Raw genomic sequence first — 19210 nt, forward strand, 5'->3', positions numbered from 1 at the left:
CATGACAGCTGTGAAGTTGGTCTTATTGGAAATTTTGAGTAGCTACGGTGAATTATGTGACGTCCGAAAGGGTTTGCTGCCATTGCTAAGTTACGACCGTCTTTGTGCTTGAGTCGCTTGATGGCTCAAGCACTGACCAATGCCCACCAAGCCAATCTTTGTTATTGATAATGGTAATGGTGGTAATGCTTTGATCAGTGTCGAGTGCATTTATTGGTGTGCGTGCAGGTTGCAGTATCAAGAGCGGGTACGAATAAAGTAGCTCTCATCATACTGACCTAAGTAACCATGGACAACTCAGAAGCATCCAGTTCAGATATCATTATCACATTACAGGGATATGCTTGCCAGATGTCCAAAGGATATTTTCATAGATTATCTACAAATGTATGTCCACGTTGGATTTCTAGTAGTGGACATACAACAACAGATGCTTAACAATGGCTGTTCAAGCATATTGCAAAAAAGAATATGAACTCTGATACAGATTTAAGGTAGTACTTGTATATTTTCATGCGACCACTTATGTTCTCATGAACACATATTCTCAGAAGCTGAATAAATGATAAAAATTGTAGGAAATTTTGAAATGTCTTAGTGAAAGGATACTTGTAGTCCCATGTGGTCTGTCTTAAGCACGTTGGGTTATACAACACTTTTACAGCGAAAGCTGTTATGAGATCATTTCACCGGCCGTTTTTGGTGCCGTAGTTGTCCGCCGCCGCCGCCGCCGCCGCCGCCGCCGGTGTCCGTAACCAGTATCGCTCGAAATAAGAAAAAAAAACTAAATAAGAAAAAAATTCCAGGATGGAACGAGGTTCGAACCTGGGCCCTCTGCGTGGGAGCCCAGTATTCAACCTCTGAGCCATGCCGGTGCTTGAAACTGCTTTGCAAAAAGGTCCTATACAGGCTTCAATTCGGGAACGAACCACATTAGCATATGCAATATAGCGTGGTAAAAGTGTAGAATAAGCACCAAGCGTCGCACAATGCGAATTCTGTAACCAGGCATCACAAAATGCGAATTGCGCAACGAGTAGGTTCTTGAATGCTTCCAACCCATTACAAAGAGCTCTGCCATAATTCTTCATCGTCATCACGCACAGCATCAACAAAGTGCGCATAATGCCTTACATGCGCTTAGCAGGTACCACGGCTGTCTGTAGAATGACGAAAAATGGCACAGTGCCTACTGCCCTACTTCTCAAAAATTACAATGATTTATAGCGTAGTAGGTTCCTCGCAAGTGCACTTCTGTTGGTTGCCAAGGAAGCCCATAAGGTTCCCATGATCCATCTCCTCAGGGTCTCAATAAAGTCAATTCTCTCTCTCTCTCGCTCTACGTTTCTCCAGTTAACGTATGTTATAAAGCGTGGTGGGACAGTTAAATAACGACCGGGCGTCACACAATATGCATTACGTAACTAGTGGGTCGTTTAATGCTTCCAACCCATTACAAAGGGCGCAACCATAATTATTCATCGTCATCAACCGCCGCATCAACAAACTGCACATAATCGCTTACATATGGTACCTCGCTTCTTCGCAGAACAACGAATAATGTCGTGCTGGGTGCTTCCCAACTTACCAAAAATTACGCTTTGTTGCGTAGTGGGTACGTTGCTAATGTACCTGTATTAGTAGCCACAGGAGAGTTTATAACGGGCTCTAGAAATGCCGCTCTTCCAGCTTTCGCTGTGACTGTGCTGCGCTTTCCGCGCAGACCTGGTCGGAATTTTTTAAAACTTACAAAACTTAATGTTGTTTTGAGCCATCAACACCCATTTGCGACTTGCATAAGAATGCCATGTGTATAACTGCTTGCAAAATAAAAAATAAATCCACGCAGAATCTCCTCTGGGAGTTAGTCTGAGTGATGCATAAGAATAGAGTTTTAGTACTGCGTACGTAGTGTCTGTAACGGCATTGGGTACCTAAGAATATCGTGTTTTGTATATAGCTCATGCACTCTGTGCAAAATGCAGCATTCTGATGTAGACAATGCTGTTGCAGAAACAGTTCTTAAACTTGCTATTGTAGGTTCTGCCCCTCCCTAGAATGCTGTTTACAAGTGACTTTGGTGTGGAGTCTTTCATCTTCTGTCCAGCGTTTGTCAGCACCTGGAACAGCCCCACAGAGAATGCATCCCACAGAAACACTGAAATGCGAGTTTGGCATTAAATTTTTGCAAAGTCTAAATTTTCCTAATGTGTAGAATGCTCCATGTCAGCTTTACATGTTGTCCTAGAGAGAGCCTTTGTTACACAACCACGAAATTCAGCGAAGCCTTCATAGAAAATGTTTTCCTTTTTTTTTTTTTAAATGGACAGTTTTCTCATTGAGTCAGCATAGAAAGGCTTGCGCATTTAAAATATTTTAATTGTAGGCATTCAAATGCCTCGTGTGATTTAATTAAGAGTAGCTGCTTGATGTCAGATAGAAGTACATGAAATGTGTATCCAGTAGGCCAGGACAATTTCAATATTTTTTTGCTAAATCTGTCTACATGTCCAATTTGAACATGTTATGTGCAATATGCTTACCTTTGTCAATAGCGGTGGACGTCGTCGTGAACTCAAAGATACTTGAACCTAATATATCTGGAGTGTCCATGGTTACTTGAGGAAGCCGTTGTTATGCCTTGAAACATGACTGAATCGTCGTTCACGTATCACTGAAGCTGTAGAAGTAAAGCAGTAAATTGTCCGTTATTTTTCTTGGTGTGTTGCATTTTCATCCATATTGCTAAAGATGTGCAACCTTTTTGGCTCAATGAAAAAATAATAAAAAAGACAGGAGATATAGGGATATCACTGTTACAAATTATATAAGCCTTTAGCTGTCAATAGAGAACATTTTTATTCATAAGAATCCCCGGAGGTGTGGAATAAGATTCACAGTTTGCCTTGTATTTGGTGCATACGATTTAGGACCGTTCTTGCATCACCTTCAGGAAACCCTTTCATTGCAAGAAAATAAGGGCAGGAGGAATAATGAAGTGATTCATTGATTCGTGGGATTTAACAACCCAAAGTACTGCTGGTGCTTAGTCATGAGTAACATCACTCTTAATTAGCTCAGTTTACTGCTGACCAGTTACCACTTTCGATGTGTCTAGTAATTTAAAGAGGTGTCTATAATGTACTGTATTTCTGACACGTTGTTGGATAAGATGGTATTTAGGCCTGCTAAATCTCTGTTAAGGTGTAGCTGATAACACTATGCACATTTTCTTGATTGTCCACTTTAGAGAACAGAAGTTTAAGCGAAATACTTCCGTAAATTGGATTAGTTGATCAAGACCATTTTGACCTGTAGTGCAAGGTAACATAGATTAACGGAAGAGAACCATGACAAAATGTAGCTCTTATATTATTTCTTCATCTTGTGCTATGTTCTTTTGTGCCACAGTTTGAAGTGGGTAGACAGACTTTTGTTGAATGATGCTTTTACTGCGGTAAAGCACTGGTAAATGGAATGACATTGAGCATAATGACAAGCCTGCCACGATTCAACTTTACCTGTGTTGTACTCTTTAGCCCGAGCCATGTTTCTTGTACCTCAATTTATTTCTGCATTCCTGTGAATGTTCCTTTTGTTTTGGTCAGCGGTGTGATAGTTGCTGAAGATGGCCTGTGTAAACAGGACACAGGACAGTTGCTGCAGTTTCAGTCTAGTCAAGAGAGTTCAATGCAAACGAAGTTATTGTTGCATTGCCTTCTGTGAGCAAATTTTCATGCAGCCTTGTGTGTTCTGTCTAATTTTTAAAAATTGCATACATGGGTGCAATATGATATTTCTCTGGTGTGCTGTTATCTGTGGTCATGGGACAGTTGCGATGTGTTCCTGGATTCAAAGAAAATTGCCAAAGCTGTCTTCATGACTGTTTGCAATTGGTGAAGGGGGCACAATTCTCCTTTTGTTCCAACAGGTATGCCTCAAAGTTATGACCTCAAATAAGCGTGTAAGTGATTGGACATTTCATTTTTGTTATGTTGGAGGGAAATAAAATGCTTATTACACATGTATGCTACATATGGGAAACTGGCTTGTGTGTTGCATCATCGGCAATGAATAAAAATGAAAATTCTGGAGTAAGTTGTATCTTTTGCTTTGTGGAATAGGCACTGCTTAAAATCAGAGGGGGGAAGGGCTGCCCTGTGCCTGGTTATCAGTAATGCATGCGCACATACATGATCCGTGCTACACGCACTCACACACGTATGCACAAGCATCCATTGTGTATATGGGCTTCTGCTTGTGTAAAGTGAGGCTAAGTATTGTGAGATGGTTACACGTATGTGTGCATATACATTTGGCCGTTACGCTCTTTCCTAGACTGAAAGAATGCTCGCGCAAAGTGACGTACCAACTGGCCTGGCAAAAGGCAGGGCACCAAGTTTACACTGACTGGTTTAAATAACGTTGTCAAAACATACTTTGATACTGACAGTAGCTTGGCCCACTGTGGCCGCATGGAAAGCAAACAAGGTGTTGCTGAAAGCCTTTCTTTTGCAGGTACATCTTAGTACATTGTGCAGACATGTGTCAAGACGAGAAACAGAGGATACAATCTAGCTGCACGCCGCACCACTTTTTTATTGTAACCTGACAAAAGTGTGGCTCGTGCATAAAGTGTGGGAGTGGCCAGGATACATGCATTATTCCGCGCACTGTGCTGAATGCGTTCTTCAAGTGACACATTTTTTGCGAGAGGTGCATCGCGACAGTTAAATCTCTTGGTGTCTATGACAACTACAGGCCTATGAAAATATCGCATTGCCTGACGATTGGAGATCGCCTTCGCATAACTCTTTGCTATATCTCTCGTGATAGAAGAGGAAAGCGTGTGGTAGAAACCACCACTTTGTGATAACCTTTCGTGCCGCACTTATGTAGAGGCCTTATTCATTCATAACGAAGGAATGCAAATGCCAATCGCTTAACGCGGCTCAGTGCTTACTGCCATGCGCGAAAGTACCGAAACCGAAACCAGAGTAACCAATACTTTGGCAAGTTGCAAATAACGGAAGCTGTTCGTAAAATGAGAGCATTGATCAGTCTACGTTACAAGCCTGTGCATAAATTTACGTTTTAATTATTTTTTATTTGTTGTTTAGATAAATGTGTAAAAAATATTTGTATCTTTGTAGTGAATTGACATGTTGAGCCAATTCAATGCAAGTCAAGCCGTAGCTGATGGCCGTCATTAAAATTGGTGGGAAAAGTCTCGTAGGATTTGTCAAATGTGATCCCGTCTCGTCTCGTCGCGTTGTTTCATCTTCGCTCTAAACGGCAATGATACGCAAAAAGACGATGACTACTGTCGCTTTCAAGAAAGAGAAGCTGCTGCTTCGCTGCGAGTGGGACCAGTGCGACTATTCGTGCGACGACAGCCCGCTATTATACCAGCACGTAAGGAAACACCTGGACAATGACCTTACCTTCGTGGAGACAAACGTGTGTCCTTGGAAAGACTGCGCAGAGACGCTGAGTAGCACGTTCGAGTTACGCACGCATGTGTTCTATCATGCTTTCCATTCCAAAATCAAGTGTTACGGCCAGAATCTTTTGGACAGACAAAATGCACCAACTATGCGCTGCCTCATGGACAAGAGCTCTCGTAACATGATCCCCGACACACCCGACAAATACCGGTGCCAATGGGCAGGTTGCGATGACTCTTTCGAAAATCCGGAAGCCTTCTACGCGCACGTCGACTGCCACGCAGAAGAATCGTGCGACGGGCCGCGGTCGTCGACCAAGGCGCCCTGCGGTTGGAGTTCCTGCGATGCGACCTTCGCTACGGTGCACAAATTGAAGGAACACGTTCGCACGCACACGCAGGAGAAGAGGTTGGCGTGCCCAAACTGTGGTGGCGTGTTCTGGTCTCGCACCAAACTGCTGGACCACTTCGCGCGCCAGGACGAGCGCTCTAGCCACAACTGTATCTACTGCAGCCGCAGCTTCAGTTCGGAGCGTCTACTGCGCGACCACATGCGGCATCACGTGAACCAGTACAAGTGTCCGCTCTGCGACATGACGTGCCCGACGCCTTCGGCTGTCAAGAACCACATGCAGTGGCGTCACACATCGCTGCGGCCGTACGCTTGTGACCAGTGCGACTACGCCGCCAAGCAACAGTGCGACCTGAGAAAGCACGTACAAATAATGCATTCCAAAAAGGGCTACGCGTGTCCCTACGCTGGTTGCGATTTCGTAGAGCGTAGCAGCCACTTTCTACGTAACCACGTGCGTGATGAACACCTCAAGTGTCCCAAAGGCATCTACATGTGTCACATCTGCCAGAAGCAGTACAGCAAAGGAAACTCGCTGTCGCGGCATCTAGTCTCTCAGCACCGCTTCAAGTGGCCATCCGGCCACATGCGCTTCAATTATTGCTGCAACAAGGACAACATTCTCACAGTGCAGACTGTTCGTTACGAGAGCCTCGACCTCGCTGAAGCCAGTGCTGAGATTCCGGAAGAAATGAGCGCAGACACGGCGAGCGCTCTGACCGAAACCCAAGTTGTTGCTGCCACGGGGACCGATGAAGTGTGTGAGCAACCGGTGAAGTTGGTGCAGATTGTCCAGACAAATGAAGACGGCTCAACCGTTGTTCAGGTGGCGGAGGTATTGGCCGAGCGGCCCTTTGAACTTGCACAGGGCATACAAGCGCAAACCCAGAGTGAATTCAGTGAGGACAATTCCATAGGCTCAGATGTGCCCATGCAGTCGAAAGCACTGTTAGTTGGTAGTGAAGATTAGCATTTCCAAGAGGTACATTCAATTGGAATGTTTAAACGTGTATGAAAGTCACAATTTGATACTGTTACGCTGTAGCTTTCAGCACTAATAGAGGTTCTTTGGAGACAGACATGGAACTAAAATGTATGATTGGAAGTGGTGCTAAAGGAGTTACTGGTGGGCTAGTTAATTGTACATGATCTTTAGAATAGCAGCACAAGATTTAAGAAACACAGACAAAATAACGACACACACAAACATAGGTGCTTTTCTTAAATTTTCCTCTGCTGTTCTCAAGGTAGTAGAGGTTTTTCACCAAAAAATATGGCAGAAATTTATATTGTTGGCAGTGGTAGCAGCAAAACTGACTTGGTACTTATTAAAACGGTTCCTGATATTATTGGCCCCAAGTGTTGCAGGTTACTTTATACCTACCTGTCATGGTCCTGGTTTTTCTCAACAAATGTACAGTATCTATCGGCTGGTTTTCCTGTGCAGCAACTTGTAGGTCAAAGCTGACAACATTTAAAATGTACTTTGAGAATAATGCCCACTTGATAGTGTGCGATTATCAGGGAGATATTTGTTAGTCCAACTTTCGTGGCGGCACATGTGGCCAGGGTTGCCAATGGTGGCTACTTTTCGCCAAATTGGCGAATTTGAGAGACCCGTGGCGACCTAAAATTATGAATGGCGACTTGGCGAATTTTTGGCGATTTTCGGCTTAGGTCTCCACTGACTTATGCATCCTAAGATTAGTGTCTTCCCAATGAATGAGCGGCAACATTCTCTGTATTTTTCTTGGTTTCAAACCCACGAGTAGAATGTGCACATTACGCGTCATTCGGTTTGTCCGTCCTGTAACTCCTGTGCATCTCCTCAATTCGTCTAGATGCAGGAGGTACTGGAACGTCCCCCGGCGACATTTTAGCAAAATGTAAGTCAGCGGACTGCCTTGAAAACCGCGAGGCGGCAGTGTCTATAAGTTTATGGCTTTAGGTGTTTTAAGCTTCTTTAAAGTTTGGATTAAAGATGGATTGGCCACGTGTTCCGACCAATTGTTCCGCCAAAGCTCCAAATGTTCTGAATCGCTTGGCGACTTATTCACTGTTGTGGTACCCCCAATTCAGCTCGCAAAGACTGCTTTAGAATAGCGAAGAGAGGCGGGTACACGGCTATTTGTGCAATAAAGAATATTTATTGAGGCATTTTCCACTGTTCTCGGTGAGCGTGTGCATTGAAAACAATTGCTATATAACATTTTACATTGTCAACCTGATTACTAATAACGCGTCGGATTGACGCGTGTAGATATAGGCGACTATAAGAAACGGTCAGTGGCGTCCGGCATCATCTTAGTTCAAAATGAAAAGGTGTAAGACTGCTGTAAGAATTCTGTCGTGTTACCTTCAATAAACCTTTTAATCCCTTTATTTATATAAGGGTACGTAAAGCTGTCTACAAAGAACGCTTTCATGGTTTTCGCCCAGGGTTTACCACACTTTTACCTTGAAACGAGCGGACAGGGATGGAATGATATCATGAGCGTTTCATTCATTCACCCTCGCGCCACCACGCACATCTTGCGGCTAGTCGGAAAAGCAGCACTATGCACTCACATGGTGAAGCGGGCGATACGACTGGCATCGAGAAACGTCCATATAATTTCAGGGTCTTGGATGGTACTGTATTCTACGGGGCTATACGTGAGTGGAAATTTTTATTACTAAGTTTGCCACACATATCTAGAATGGCGACTTTTTTGGCGAAGATTGTAAAAAAATGGCGACTTTTGGCGACTTTTTGCTCGTCGTTTGGCGACATTTACTCGAAAGTCAGTGGCAACCCTGCATGTGGCACTGGCACTTTTCTAGTTTTTCTAGTAGGTCTGGAAAGACACTGTCATCTATGGGCCCAGCAGTCGTAAGAATGAGTTCAATCAGCTTAGTTAATGGCCCTGTAAAAGTCTGTGAATCCCTCTCAGTCGTGCTAGTTGTTTAGCTCTGAGGAAACAGAACAGGGTAGTGTGGAAGAGAAAGAACATTGCACCCTCGTGTGCTAAATAAAATAATGAATGCAATCTTTGTGCAACACCCAAGTTGGTCATCATAACCAAGCCACAAGAGACCTTGAGAGGCTGACCCACATAAAGCATGTTTCCAGTGAAAAAACATCTACCTGGAGACTGGCAGCTGAAACGGAGCTGTTCGCTGCCAGCAAACCGGTCTTGATTTGCCAGCTGCTTGCCAAGAGTGGCAAATGAATGTGGCAAATGAAGCGAGAGTGTCCCCATTCAGGGCTCAACTGCACTTGACTTCTGGCTGCCAGAATACTGAAATCGTGGTGGAAGCTCCTTCCTGCCTGGTTTTTAATTACATGTGTGTGCAGCATGACAAAGTGTGTGTTAGGAAACTTCGCTCCATGCGGGTTGGCCTTAAGTATCCTTATACAGCATCAACTGGATGTAAATCTAAATAAAGCTACTCACAGATAAATGAAGACAAAGTCATTACTGTGGTTGAAAGAAATGTCTCTGAAGCTAATGTTTCAACCCGGACACTTGTTCTTACTCTTATCATTGAAGATGTAGACCTAATGCATGCACTAATACAACTCGCGTATTGTCCTTCGTCCTCACGACAAGTTTCCTTGTCAGAAGGGCTCCAGAAACACTGCTTGTTCGACAGCTGTCGGTCAAGCATGTTGCTGCTGTGTGCCTTCGAATTTCTTGACGGCTTTGCTCTGAATCTCTGTCCATCTGTTACTTCATTTACCTTTTGGTGTCCATTACTGATTTAATAGACTGCAACTTGTCTGTCTCACACATTACATGATCTACCTGACTCCACTTAAACAACTAGGAAATTCCCCACCAGCATTTGTTATGCGGTCCTGAGCTTCCTTTCAGTTGTCTTTCGTTAGCATCTGACTTAACAGCAAAGCTGTTTAAGCTAGCCGTAACTTGTGCGGCCCATCAGAAAACTATCATCATCCATGAACGGGTATGTGCCACAGAAATTGGGCAAATCACCACTGGTCCACTAAAAATGAAGAAGGCAACAATTGGCTCAAGAAATGGCTATCATCACGGGTATGTGCCACAGAAATTGGGCAAATCCCACTACTCACCACTGGTTCACTAAGAGAGAGAGAGAAATTATTGGAATAATGACATAAAAAGATAGAAACATCAAGAGAAAGAGAGAAAAAGCAGAGATAAAGAAAGGGAAGAAAGAAAAAGATAAAAAGAGCGAGAAAGAAATGGCGCAGAAGAAACAAGGAGAAGAAAGAAAGAAAAAAGAATTTCACAGCATATCCACGGGTGAATGATGAAGAGCTTGGGCAAAGCTCCTGAAGCAATCATGGTTACACCGTGAAATCTTCAGTGGTTTCGCCCAGCAGTAATCAAAGCGATAGCCCAGTACATCATCAAAGACGTGACAAACACAGTATATATTTATACAAGAAATTTTATTAATCGTAAGTGGTAGCTAGACGTGGCTTCCGTTCCCCCTTCATTATAACGGCTTTATGGTCGGTGAAGTAATGGATTGGTGATGGATCGTAGTGGGATGTTTGCGAAGACGAAGTATTGGGCAGTTTGCAAAGGATCGGTGATGGGTCATAGTGGGATGTTTGCAAAGGCGAAGTTGTGGGCAGTTTGCAAAGGTGGTTACGCCGGACAACGGAGACATGACAAGGTTAGACTAAGAGGAGCTTTGCCCCTAAAAGAGAAAAAAATTCGGCAGATCCCACGTACCATGGGAGTCGATGTTATGCGAAGCATGCGGCGGGAAGGTGACAGTGGCATATTTTTTTTACTGATCGAAACGTTGTAAAAGGACGCTAAAGATTCGTATAAATTTTATACGCACGCATATATCTTGAAGAGCCGCATATGTGTTTTATAACCAGTCGTTTACAGTTGGGTAACGTTGCCAATGGCAACGTGGGTATTACCAACACCAGAAGCGATAAGCTGATATGTAGTGCTTATACTTGTCCCTTATGATGGAGAATGCACGCACGTTTCACGAGCCCGTGTGCATGTGTGAAAGAAGTTCTTGACAGTTCTTGAACAAGGTCATCATCACCGTGATCAGTGCGCAACAGTAGCTGGTCATGACTTTTGTTGTCGGATCCGGTCAGGATTGCAGTGACGAGGGGTCCATGTGTAGTGAATCATGAGGTATAGTACAGCTGTTGGAATTTGGGGATGCCGCGATCATTTCATCGACAAATTGTCTGTCGATAGAGCCGGCGACATGTCGGAGCCTGAAGTCATCCTTCTGGTTGGTGAGGCTGGAAAGCCTGGATAGCGCTACGTAGATCAACATCAGTGGATGACACTGGTCGTATTCGTAGACTACCTGTGCGTATGTGGCCTACGTAGCCTAGTATACAAAGCGGTTGTCAATAAATCTGGCATCATCCCTGGTCAGCATGAGGCCACTGCCCAGCCTCGTAAGAAATGAAGGGGGCACTGCATCGTCCTGGCGGACTAAGTACACTTTACGGTGCGGTGATATGAATATCATACGTCACTTTCGTTAATGTATTCTTCCGGGGTCGAGCAATGCTTCAATATAGCTTGCTGAATCATAGGAACACAAAATTAATGTTGATTAGACTGCAACAAAAGCGGAGCCAACACTGGAACCACAGACGTTATTCTGATATGACGCCTGTATCGTAGGAGTACACATCGTAGGAATATCATGCAGTGTTTATTGCTTTCTTGTAATATTAGATAGCAAGCACCACAACCACAGTTGGCGTTGCACCGCTATTACGACTGCATAGCCTGCTTTTCCAAACCAGTTTATAGACCTGGCGTGGCTCTGTGGTAGAATACCTGATTGCCACGCAGACTGCTTGGGTTCGATTCCTGCTGTGATCCTAACTTTTATTCTTTCCATTCGTCAGGTCAACGCTGCCGATATCGGTTTTTCTTAACGCTCTCGCATTTAGGTTACGAATGTCTGTTCTCGGCGTTCCTGGGTAGACATAAACTGTCAATCACCTGTGGCGCATACCCGTACACTGCGGCCCGTGGTAAACGGGTATGTGCCACACGTGTCTGGAGGAAAGGGTTTGACGACATACGCGACAGGATTTTCACGTTATTCATGTCATGACCCGACAGTCATATTCGTCAGATCCTCTTACCCTCCCATGCCAATTTTGATCTACACCAAGTTAAGGAGGCGATCATGAGAGCACCCAGACGTAGGCGGCTAGATAGATAGATAGATAGATACGTAGATAGAAACGCTCAAAGTGCCAAAGGTTCGCTAAGAAATGCTTCGCATTTAATAAATAAGGCCACCCAGCTGCGCGCTTCCTTCAGGCTTGGCCCAACTAGTGTGAAGCTGCCATACTAGGGAACAGGAATGGCAACGGCGGCTGCAAGAAGAGCCCGAAGCAATGGAAGCCCTAAGCCAACGACAACGTGCCCTTAGATCTATGAGAGGTGCGAATGCTTGGTTCTGGAGTTTGGACATCTGTGTCGTGACTAACCTAGCTAAAGCCTAGCAACCAGATTAGACTTCAGAATCATACAGTTTCGCATTTTGAGCCTCGCGCGACTTGGTGCAAGCTTCGCCATTCTTTTTGGTCAGGTAGATTACTACTTGCTGAAGGCAGTGATGGTGTGCTTTTTAAAAGCACAAACTAAGAAAAGACTTCCGGAAGTTGTCCGGATAAAAATACGGGTCAGTGTCCCCTGCACTTCTCCAGCAGTTGCCATCAATGGTTCGTTTAAACTGGATCACTGGGCTTAATATGAAAATTCAGTTGCCAGTGCTATTTATGACTAAGCATTGCGGGCATTGCGTTGATCGGGCAAAACAAGAAATTGAGATGAAAACGCAAAAGTTGATTCAGAATCACGTTTCCAGTTAGCTGGAGATTTCTTTAGTTTTATTTGCTCACAATTATATGATCAAGATAAGGTAAGCAGTGCAATTCGGAAGTCCCAACAAGACAGTTTTTCAGGAAGATGGAGATTTGAGGTAATCAACAGCAGGGGTGGATCAAGGGATATTTGGTGAAACATTATGTTGAGAAAGGAACTTGTACTTTCTTGTGTTTGTCAGGGCTGCCAAGATGAAGGCAGGTCCCCTTGTTTAAATGTTAATTACCGCAACAGAAAGCTCCAAAAAGACAACAAATGTTGTGAATATGTTTTCTCTGCCTCATACAGCAAACTGAACTTCATGTGTTGTCATCATTGTGCTACGTGCAATTTGTCATCGGCAGGCATGATGTGGTATGAGGTGATTGTACATTACAGGTAATTGTAAAACCTGTAAACGGTTTCTGACTAAAATACTGCACCTGCCATAACCAGTGAAGCAGGCAAAGTGAGAGGAATCCACAGTGGCAAACACTTGAGCTTTGGAAACAATTGAAGTTTTTATTTTGACTGAAGTGGACGTGTGTTTAGGCAATGCTGGTGAAGCCTGCCCCAGAACACACCTTAAACAAGGCAAAAGAGCTTGAAGAATTGTTAGCTGTGCATTTTAAAAGGTATGCGCGAGTTTGCCGCAGCAAAGAAGAAAGGTGCGACATTATGCAGTTATGGGCAGCAGACGCACAGTGGATGTATATCGCATAAGTACATAAATGAGTGTCGAGTGTATTGTTGGGACTCCGGGTCCTGCGGGTCTCATCATTGGTAGCTGGCCCCCGTCATCGGACCCTTCGTCCCGCCAATTCCCAGAGAAGAGGCGCTCGTACGAACGACAGAGATTTATTTACATGGTAGAAATGATCAAGAAATGATCACAGCACCGAGGCCTTGCACACGGCGGATTCCAGAATTCTCCCGGCGAGGGGGAAGAGCCTGAATGGGGAGACGGGGAAGGGTCGACGACTACTCGGTCCTCTGCGCGCAAGACCGGTCCGTTGACCTTTGCTCTCGCTTGCCTGCGAGGTCGTCTCAAGTGCATACTGCACCCTGGAATGCGTCGACGATCTCCTTGACGGGTTCGCAAACGTTGAAAGAACCCCAATGCTGGGGACGGTCGTAACAGTCTCTCGCGCGGGGGGGTAAAGATCTTGATGGGCTGAGGTTTGCAGCCACAGTCCGGAGAGATCAGCGCCGCCATCCGGTTTGGTGAAGATTTCCTTTGATGACCACCTGCTTCCTTGTGGGCTCAACATCCATCACACACACACACACAAAAACACAACTACTCAGCCGATGAGCGCCGGACAATTCCGCCAAACTACACCAGGCAATTTTCCCTTTTAACTGACATTTAAGAGTACACAATTTATTCAAAATTTTACTCCTACGTTAAGGTGAAACAAACTACAACACTGGAAGCACACCAAACCTGAAACCCTGGATAGCAGTGTCTTCGATGTTTTCTAACAGGTTCAATCGAGCCACAAAAGAATTAAAAAAACATAATCACTAGCCCTTGTCTAGGTCAGGAAAAAAAAAATATGCCAGAACTCTCGAGACAGCCTCTCGCGTCAAGGGCATTGACTCAAGCCATCAGCGTTGCCATGAAGTATCCCCTTTTAGTATCGTACATCAACGTACGTTGTGGCAAAACTAGGCTCTAGCGCAGCAGCAGGCCGTTCTTAGCGGACATGATCGGTAGTCCTGTGATAGGGCGATGGCCTATCTCTACACTAAACCTACTTCGCGCTATACATAAAAGACAAAAAAGTGAAATTTGGTTGCGCTCGACAAACGCTACCACTGCTTCACAATTAGCGGTCGTACCAATATTCACTCGGTAGTCACACACCTTACGCAGTCAGCTCACTCCAGTGCGGGTCACTGCTTCCGCACAAGTCAGCCATAACATTGCGCCCACAACTATTTCGCACCAATGCTTATAGGCTCAATAAAATAAACACATACATCGATTAAAAATACCAAAAGTAAGAAACTGCTTAGCCAAACAAACTAGTCGCGGAGATAACAAAAGAACACTACATCAAACTAGAATAACCTTACAAAAAAGTCATTTCGACAAACTGTCACATTCTTCGACAAGCTTATAGCTTTCTTTCCCTTTTAGTCGCACTCGTGGCGGTCGCGGTCTTGGCGACATTTCAGATCGCCAGAGACTACAATGAGCGCGCGCTTTTAGCTGAACTTCGCCGTCACGCTTTATTCGGGAATTCAGACGGTTCTTTCCACAAAGGCGAAGGGGACACGAGAAACGCGGGGGTGGCAATTTTCTCTTTTTGTTTGCTTTCACTCGGCACTCCGCTCCTGCAGCCCCTCGTCTAGGAACACCTCGACATGGTTGTCCCCGCAAAGTTGTGCCTGTCGAAGGCACGCTCCGTCGTGGAGATGCGCACTGTTCTCCACCACTTCCCCCTTTTCGCCACTTGCACCTGACTGTACGCCACGAAGGACGTTTTCTCGAACAGACCAATGACCTGTCCTTTTCCTTTTTGCGCCGCGACGGTCGCTTGCACCCGACTCTCAACGGACGTCTTCTGAAACTGCCCGATCGCCTGCCCTTCTGTCTTTCGCGCTGCGATGTGCCACCTGTCTCAAAACTTCGCGACGCCGCACAAGTCCGCTTCTTTCTTTTGCGGCGACGTTTGCGAGCAACTTTTCCTCGATTACGGTGGACTTCACTGTGGGTTGCGACATCGGCATTTTCACAGCTCAAGGGTGCTTGTGCGCCACTTTCTATATCGCCTAAGTCATTGGACTTCTCCGCTCCGTTGCACTGTCGGACCAATTGATTTGTGCTCTCATTTGCAAAAACTACAGCTGGGCCCTTCTCGACAGTATGGCTCTCTACCCTCTCATACTCTGGGGCATTTCCTCCGCTATCAATAGGAACCTTTTTAGAGAGGCCCTCTCCGATAGTACTGTCGTCGTTCAGGAGCGTCAGATCATCGCTACTTTTAGGACTAGCAGTGTCCTCTTCTCCCTTGACTTCCGGAAGGCCATTCACGAGTTGGGGTGCGAGGGAAGTCTCCAGCTCCTCAATGACCCTATTAGGGCGGCTAGAACTAGCCTCGGTCCCACACTGAATGCCTTTCGGAATCATTTCTGTCTCCCTACCAGCCGCGGGCTCGTCTTCTATTTGCTCTGCCTTCGCACAATCTGAGAAACGCGTACATTTATCAGGCGCGATTTCACTATCCGCGGCCTGTCTGCCGTTTTTCTCCGCAGAAGGCTCCGTGCGCATGTCGCACTCGTAGAGACGCGTACTTTTCCCTGGTGGTATCTCACAAGGAGCGGCTTTCTCTGTGGTTTTAATGTGCACCGCACTCGCCACTTCGCACCTTTCGTGCGCAACCTTTGCGGTCGTCTGACCACTCGCCCGCATTGCACTGCGTTTAAGAATCCTTTCGACCACGTTGGCTAAACGCTTACGAATCCTTTCCATCGCCTCGTCTGATGCTCGCATTTTAGCCTCCTCTCTTTCGGCCTCTGCCTTTCTTTCGGCTTCTGCCGCTTCCCTCTCCTGAATGTCCATGACACTGTCGCACTCGTAGACACGCGTTCCTTTCCCTGGTGGTATCTCACAAGGAGCAGCTTTCTCTGCGGTTTTAAAGTGCACCGCACTCGCCACTTCTTCGCACCTTTCGTGCGCAACCTCTACAGGTGTCTGACCTCTCGGCTGCATGGCATTACGTTTGCGAATCCTTTCGATCTCTTCGTCTAATGCTCGCATTTCAGCCTCGTGTCTACGTATTTCTTCTGCCCTGATTTCTGCCGCCTTTCTTTCGGCTTCCTCCTCTGCCTTTCTTTCGGCTTCTGCCGCTTTTCTCTCCTCAATTTCCTTGACACACTCTGAAAGCTCGTCATCCTCCGCTCCCAACGCGAGAATCACCTCTATCAGTTCTGGCTTTCTTAGGGAGTCCGACACGTCTAGATTCAACTTCCTTGCAAGTAGCAACAACATTGGCTTTCGCAGGGATTTCAAATACATGGCTGCTTCGATTACTGCTTTCCACTGTTCCACAAAGATTCCCGCCTTGTAACTAGATAATCCTTACGACAACGACAGCTAAGCTTTATAAAGCTACCACACAGATTTCTGTCTTGTTGCAAGTTACCCTTTTACCTAGTCTACAACGACTCCACCAGCCTTTACTTATGACGAAGAGTAAATGCTGGCTGCTTCCAGTACCGCTTTCTCTGTTCCACAAAGATTCCCGCTTTGTAACTAATTAACCTTGACGGCAACGACAGCTAAGCTTTACAAACCTACCACACAGATTTCTGTCTTGTCGCAAGTTAACTCAGTCTACAAATAAAGCTTCAAAAGCTCTTACACGGGATCCTGTCCGGTCACTATTAACCTTGACGTCACCGACAGAAAGAGCTTAACCAAGCTATCACACAATTTTCTGCCTGACGCAAGTTACCTGTCAACCCAATGACCAAGACAGACACTCTCTACCAGCTTTTACTTAACACATAGAGTAAATGCCTGGTAAAGTTTAACAGAGAAAGCCGGCACTCACCCAGCTCGCAGTCATGCCTCCAGCGTCGTGCATCTCAGACGTGCCGTTCCGTAGCCTCTCGAAGTTGATGAGCTCGTGTCATCCTTCTGCTTTCGTCCAGTTGTTGGAACTCGGGCTAACTCCGCCCAACCGCTTCCGTCCAGTGGTCGGTACTCGGGGTCAGCTCCGTCCAACCGTTTCCGTCCAGTGGTTGATATCGAACCGCTTCCATCTCTGGGTTAACGATACCCCACCGCTGCCGTCCAGTTGTTGGGACTCCGGGTCCTGCGGGTCTCATCATTGGTAGCTGGCCCCCGTCATCGGACCCTTCGTCCCGCCAATTCCCAGAGAAGAGGCGCTCGTACGAACGACAGAGATTTATTTACATGGTAGAAATGATCAAGTGATCAAGCGACAGGCGACGAGTGACCAGTGGCAAGTAACAAGGTACAAGGGACACATACAGAACGTCTTCGGCATTTTATAGCGCCGCGTTGCCAACCCTGGGCGCATTGTCCGCGTCTTCACCCAATACGGTCGTCTCGGCGCCTTGCCCACGAGGGAGGGGAAAGACACCACACATGGAGAGGGCACAAACTAACACGATGCCCAAATATGGTCACAAAACCTCAAACTGTGCCCAAATATGGTCACTGATCACAGCACCGAGGCCTTGCACACGGCGGATTCCAGAATTCTCCCGGCGAGGGGGAAGAGCCTGAATGGGGAGATGGGGAGGGGTCGACGACTACTCGGTCCTCTGCGCGCAAGACCGGTCCGTTGACCTTTGTTCTCGCTTGCCTGCGAGGTCGTCTCAAGTGCATACTGCACCCTGGAATGCGTTGACGATCTCCTTGACGGGTTCGCAAACGTTGAAAGAACCCAATGCTGGCGACGGTCGTAACAGTATGCATAGTATTTAGAATAAGTCCTTATTACTCCAAAAATTTGCAGTGGTTTAGCTCGGCTATGCCAGGATATACGTAGCATTAGCAAATGTTCAGCTGAATATTCTTAGCTTTCCAGATTGTCTAGGATTATTAGCCTTCTTCTGTTCATTCTTCGTACGCTGAACCGCTAATTGCCAGGCAACTACTTCGGGATCCGATGAGATAAGCTTCGCGGCTCTTCTGCGCCGTCGAGCAGCATTTGCGCTCTCCTTCTCTATGGCGTTACCCCCCTGCAAACGCCAGTCAGAGGCGCTATCAAGCGGCCCCAGCGCAGTATCAGACGGCGACTGCACAGCGAAGGCGAATAGCTGCGCGCGCGCCGGCGCCACTGTGTCTGTGGCTACGATGTCACTCCTCTCAAATGCGGCGCAGACCAGCAGCGGCGAGCCGCGCGCGGCGGTGGCGGAGTCTGCGCGCGCGCCGGCGCCAGCGTGTCTGCCGCGCCTACGACGCCACTCCTCCCGAACGCGCAGACCAGCACGACTCGCGTTGGGTGCTCACGGGAAGACGACAAATGAGGCTGTAAAGGGCGATATGGGATGGGCAAGTTTTGAGGCGAGGGAAGCTCAGAGCAAAATAAGGTTTGAAGAAAGGCTAAGAAATATGAAGGAGAGTAGATGGGCAGAGAAGGTGTTCCGTTATTTGCATAGGAAGAGTGTGGACACACAGCGGAGAAAAAGAACTAGGAGGCTCACTAGTAATTATATGGCTGGTAGTATAAGCAATATGGCAACAAAGAGCGTTAAGCGAAAAGTCAGAGAGGCGGAGAGGATTTACTGGACGGCAGCTATGGAGAAAAAACCGGCTTTGAATAACTACCGAAAGGGCAAAAATGAAATAAGGAGGGAGGCATTTTACGATAATTCAAGGGGAAGCGCGATTACGTTTGGAAGCGAGATGCGGAGAAAGCGGAGCTTAGAAAGCACGAGAGGCGAAAGAAGAAGATCGGGAACAGCGGCAAACGCTGAGGGAGAAGGCGAGGCAGCTAAGATGAAGGAGGACAGACCAACATGCTGAGGGAAAAGTGCGCGGCAGCGACGGAGGAAATGACAATCAGGGATCAAAAAGATAAG

General features: G+C 46.3%; 1 protein-coding gene across 1 annotated transcript; it reads left to right on the forward strand.

Annotated features, from left to right (window-relative positions):
- The first annotated feature begins 5193 nt into the window (after positions 1-5193).
- Positions 5194-6785, forward strand: LOC119394135 (histone H4 transcription factor). The gene has a single exon (XM_037661390.1). It carries the CDS (start codon positions 5299-5301, stop codon positions 6766-6768), a length of 1470 nt encoding a protein of 489 aa, XP_037517318.1. The 5' UTR covers positions 5194-5298; the 3' UTR covers positions 6769-6785.
- Positions 6786-19210: the final 12425 nt, after the last annotated feature.

The sequence above is a fragment of the Rhipicephalus sanguineus genome, chromosome 5 (genome assembly GCF_013339695.2).
Source record: "Rhipicephalus sanguineus isolate Rsan-2018 chromosome 5, BIME_Rsan_1.4, whole genome shotgun sequence".
In the NCBI taxonomy this organism is placed as follows: domain Eukaryota; kingdom Metazoa; phylum Arthropoda; class Arachnida; order Ixodida; family Ixodidae; genus Rhipicephalus; species Rhipicephalus sanguineus.

Excerpts from the sequence above, each read along its gene's own strand:
- LOC119394135 (XM_037661390.1), top strand. The coding sequence starts at position 5,299 with ATGATACGCAAAAAGACGATGACTACTGTCGCTTTCAAGAAAGAGAAG.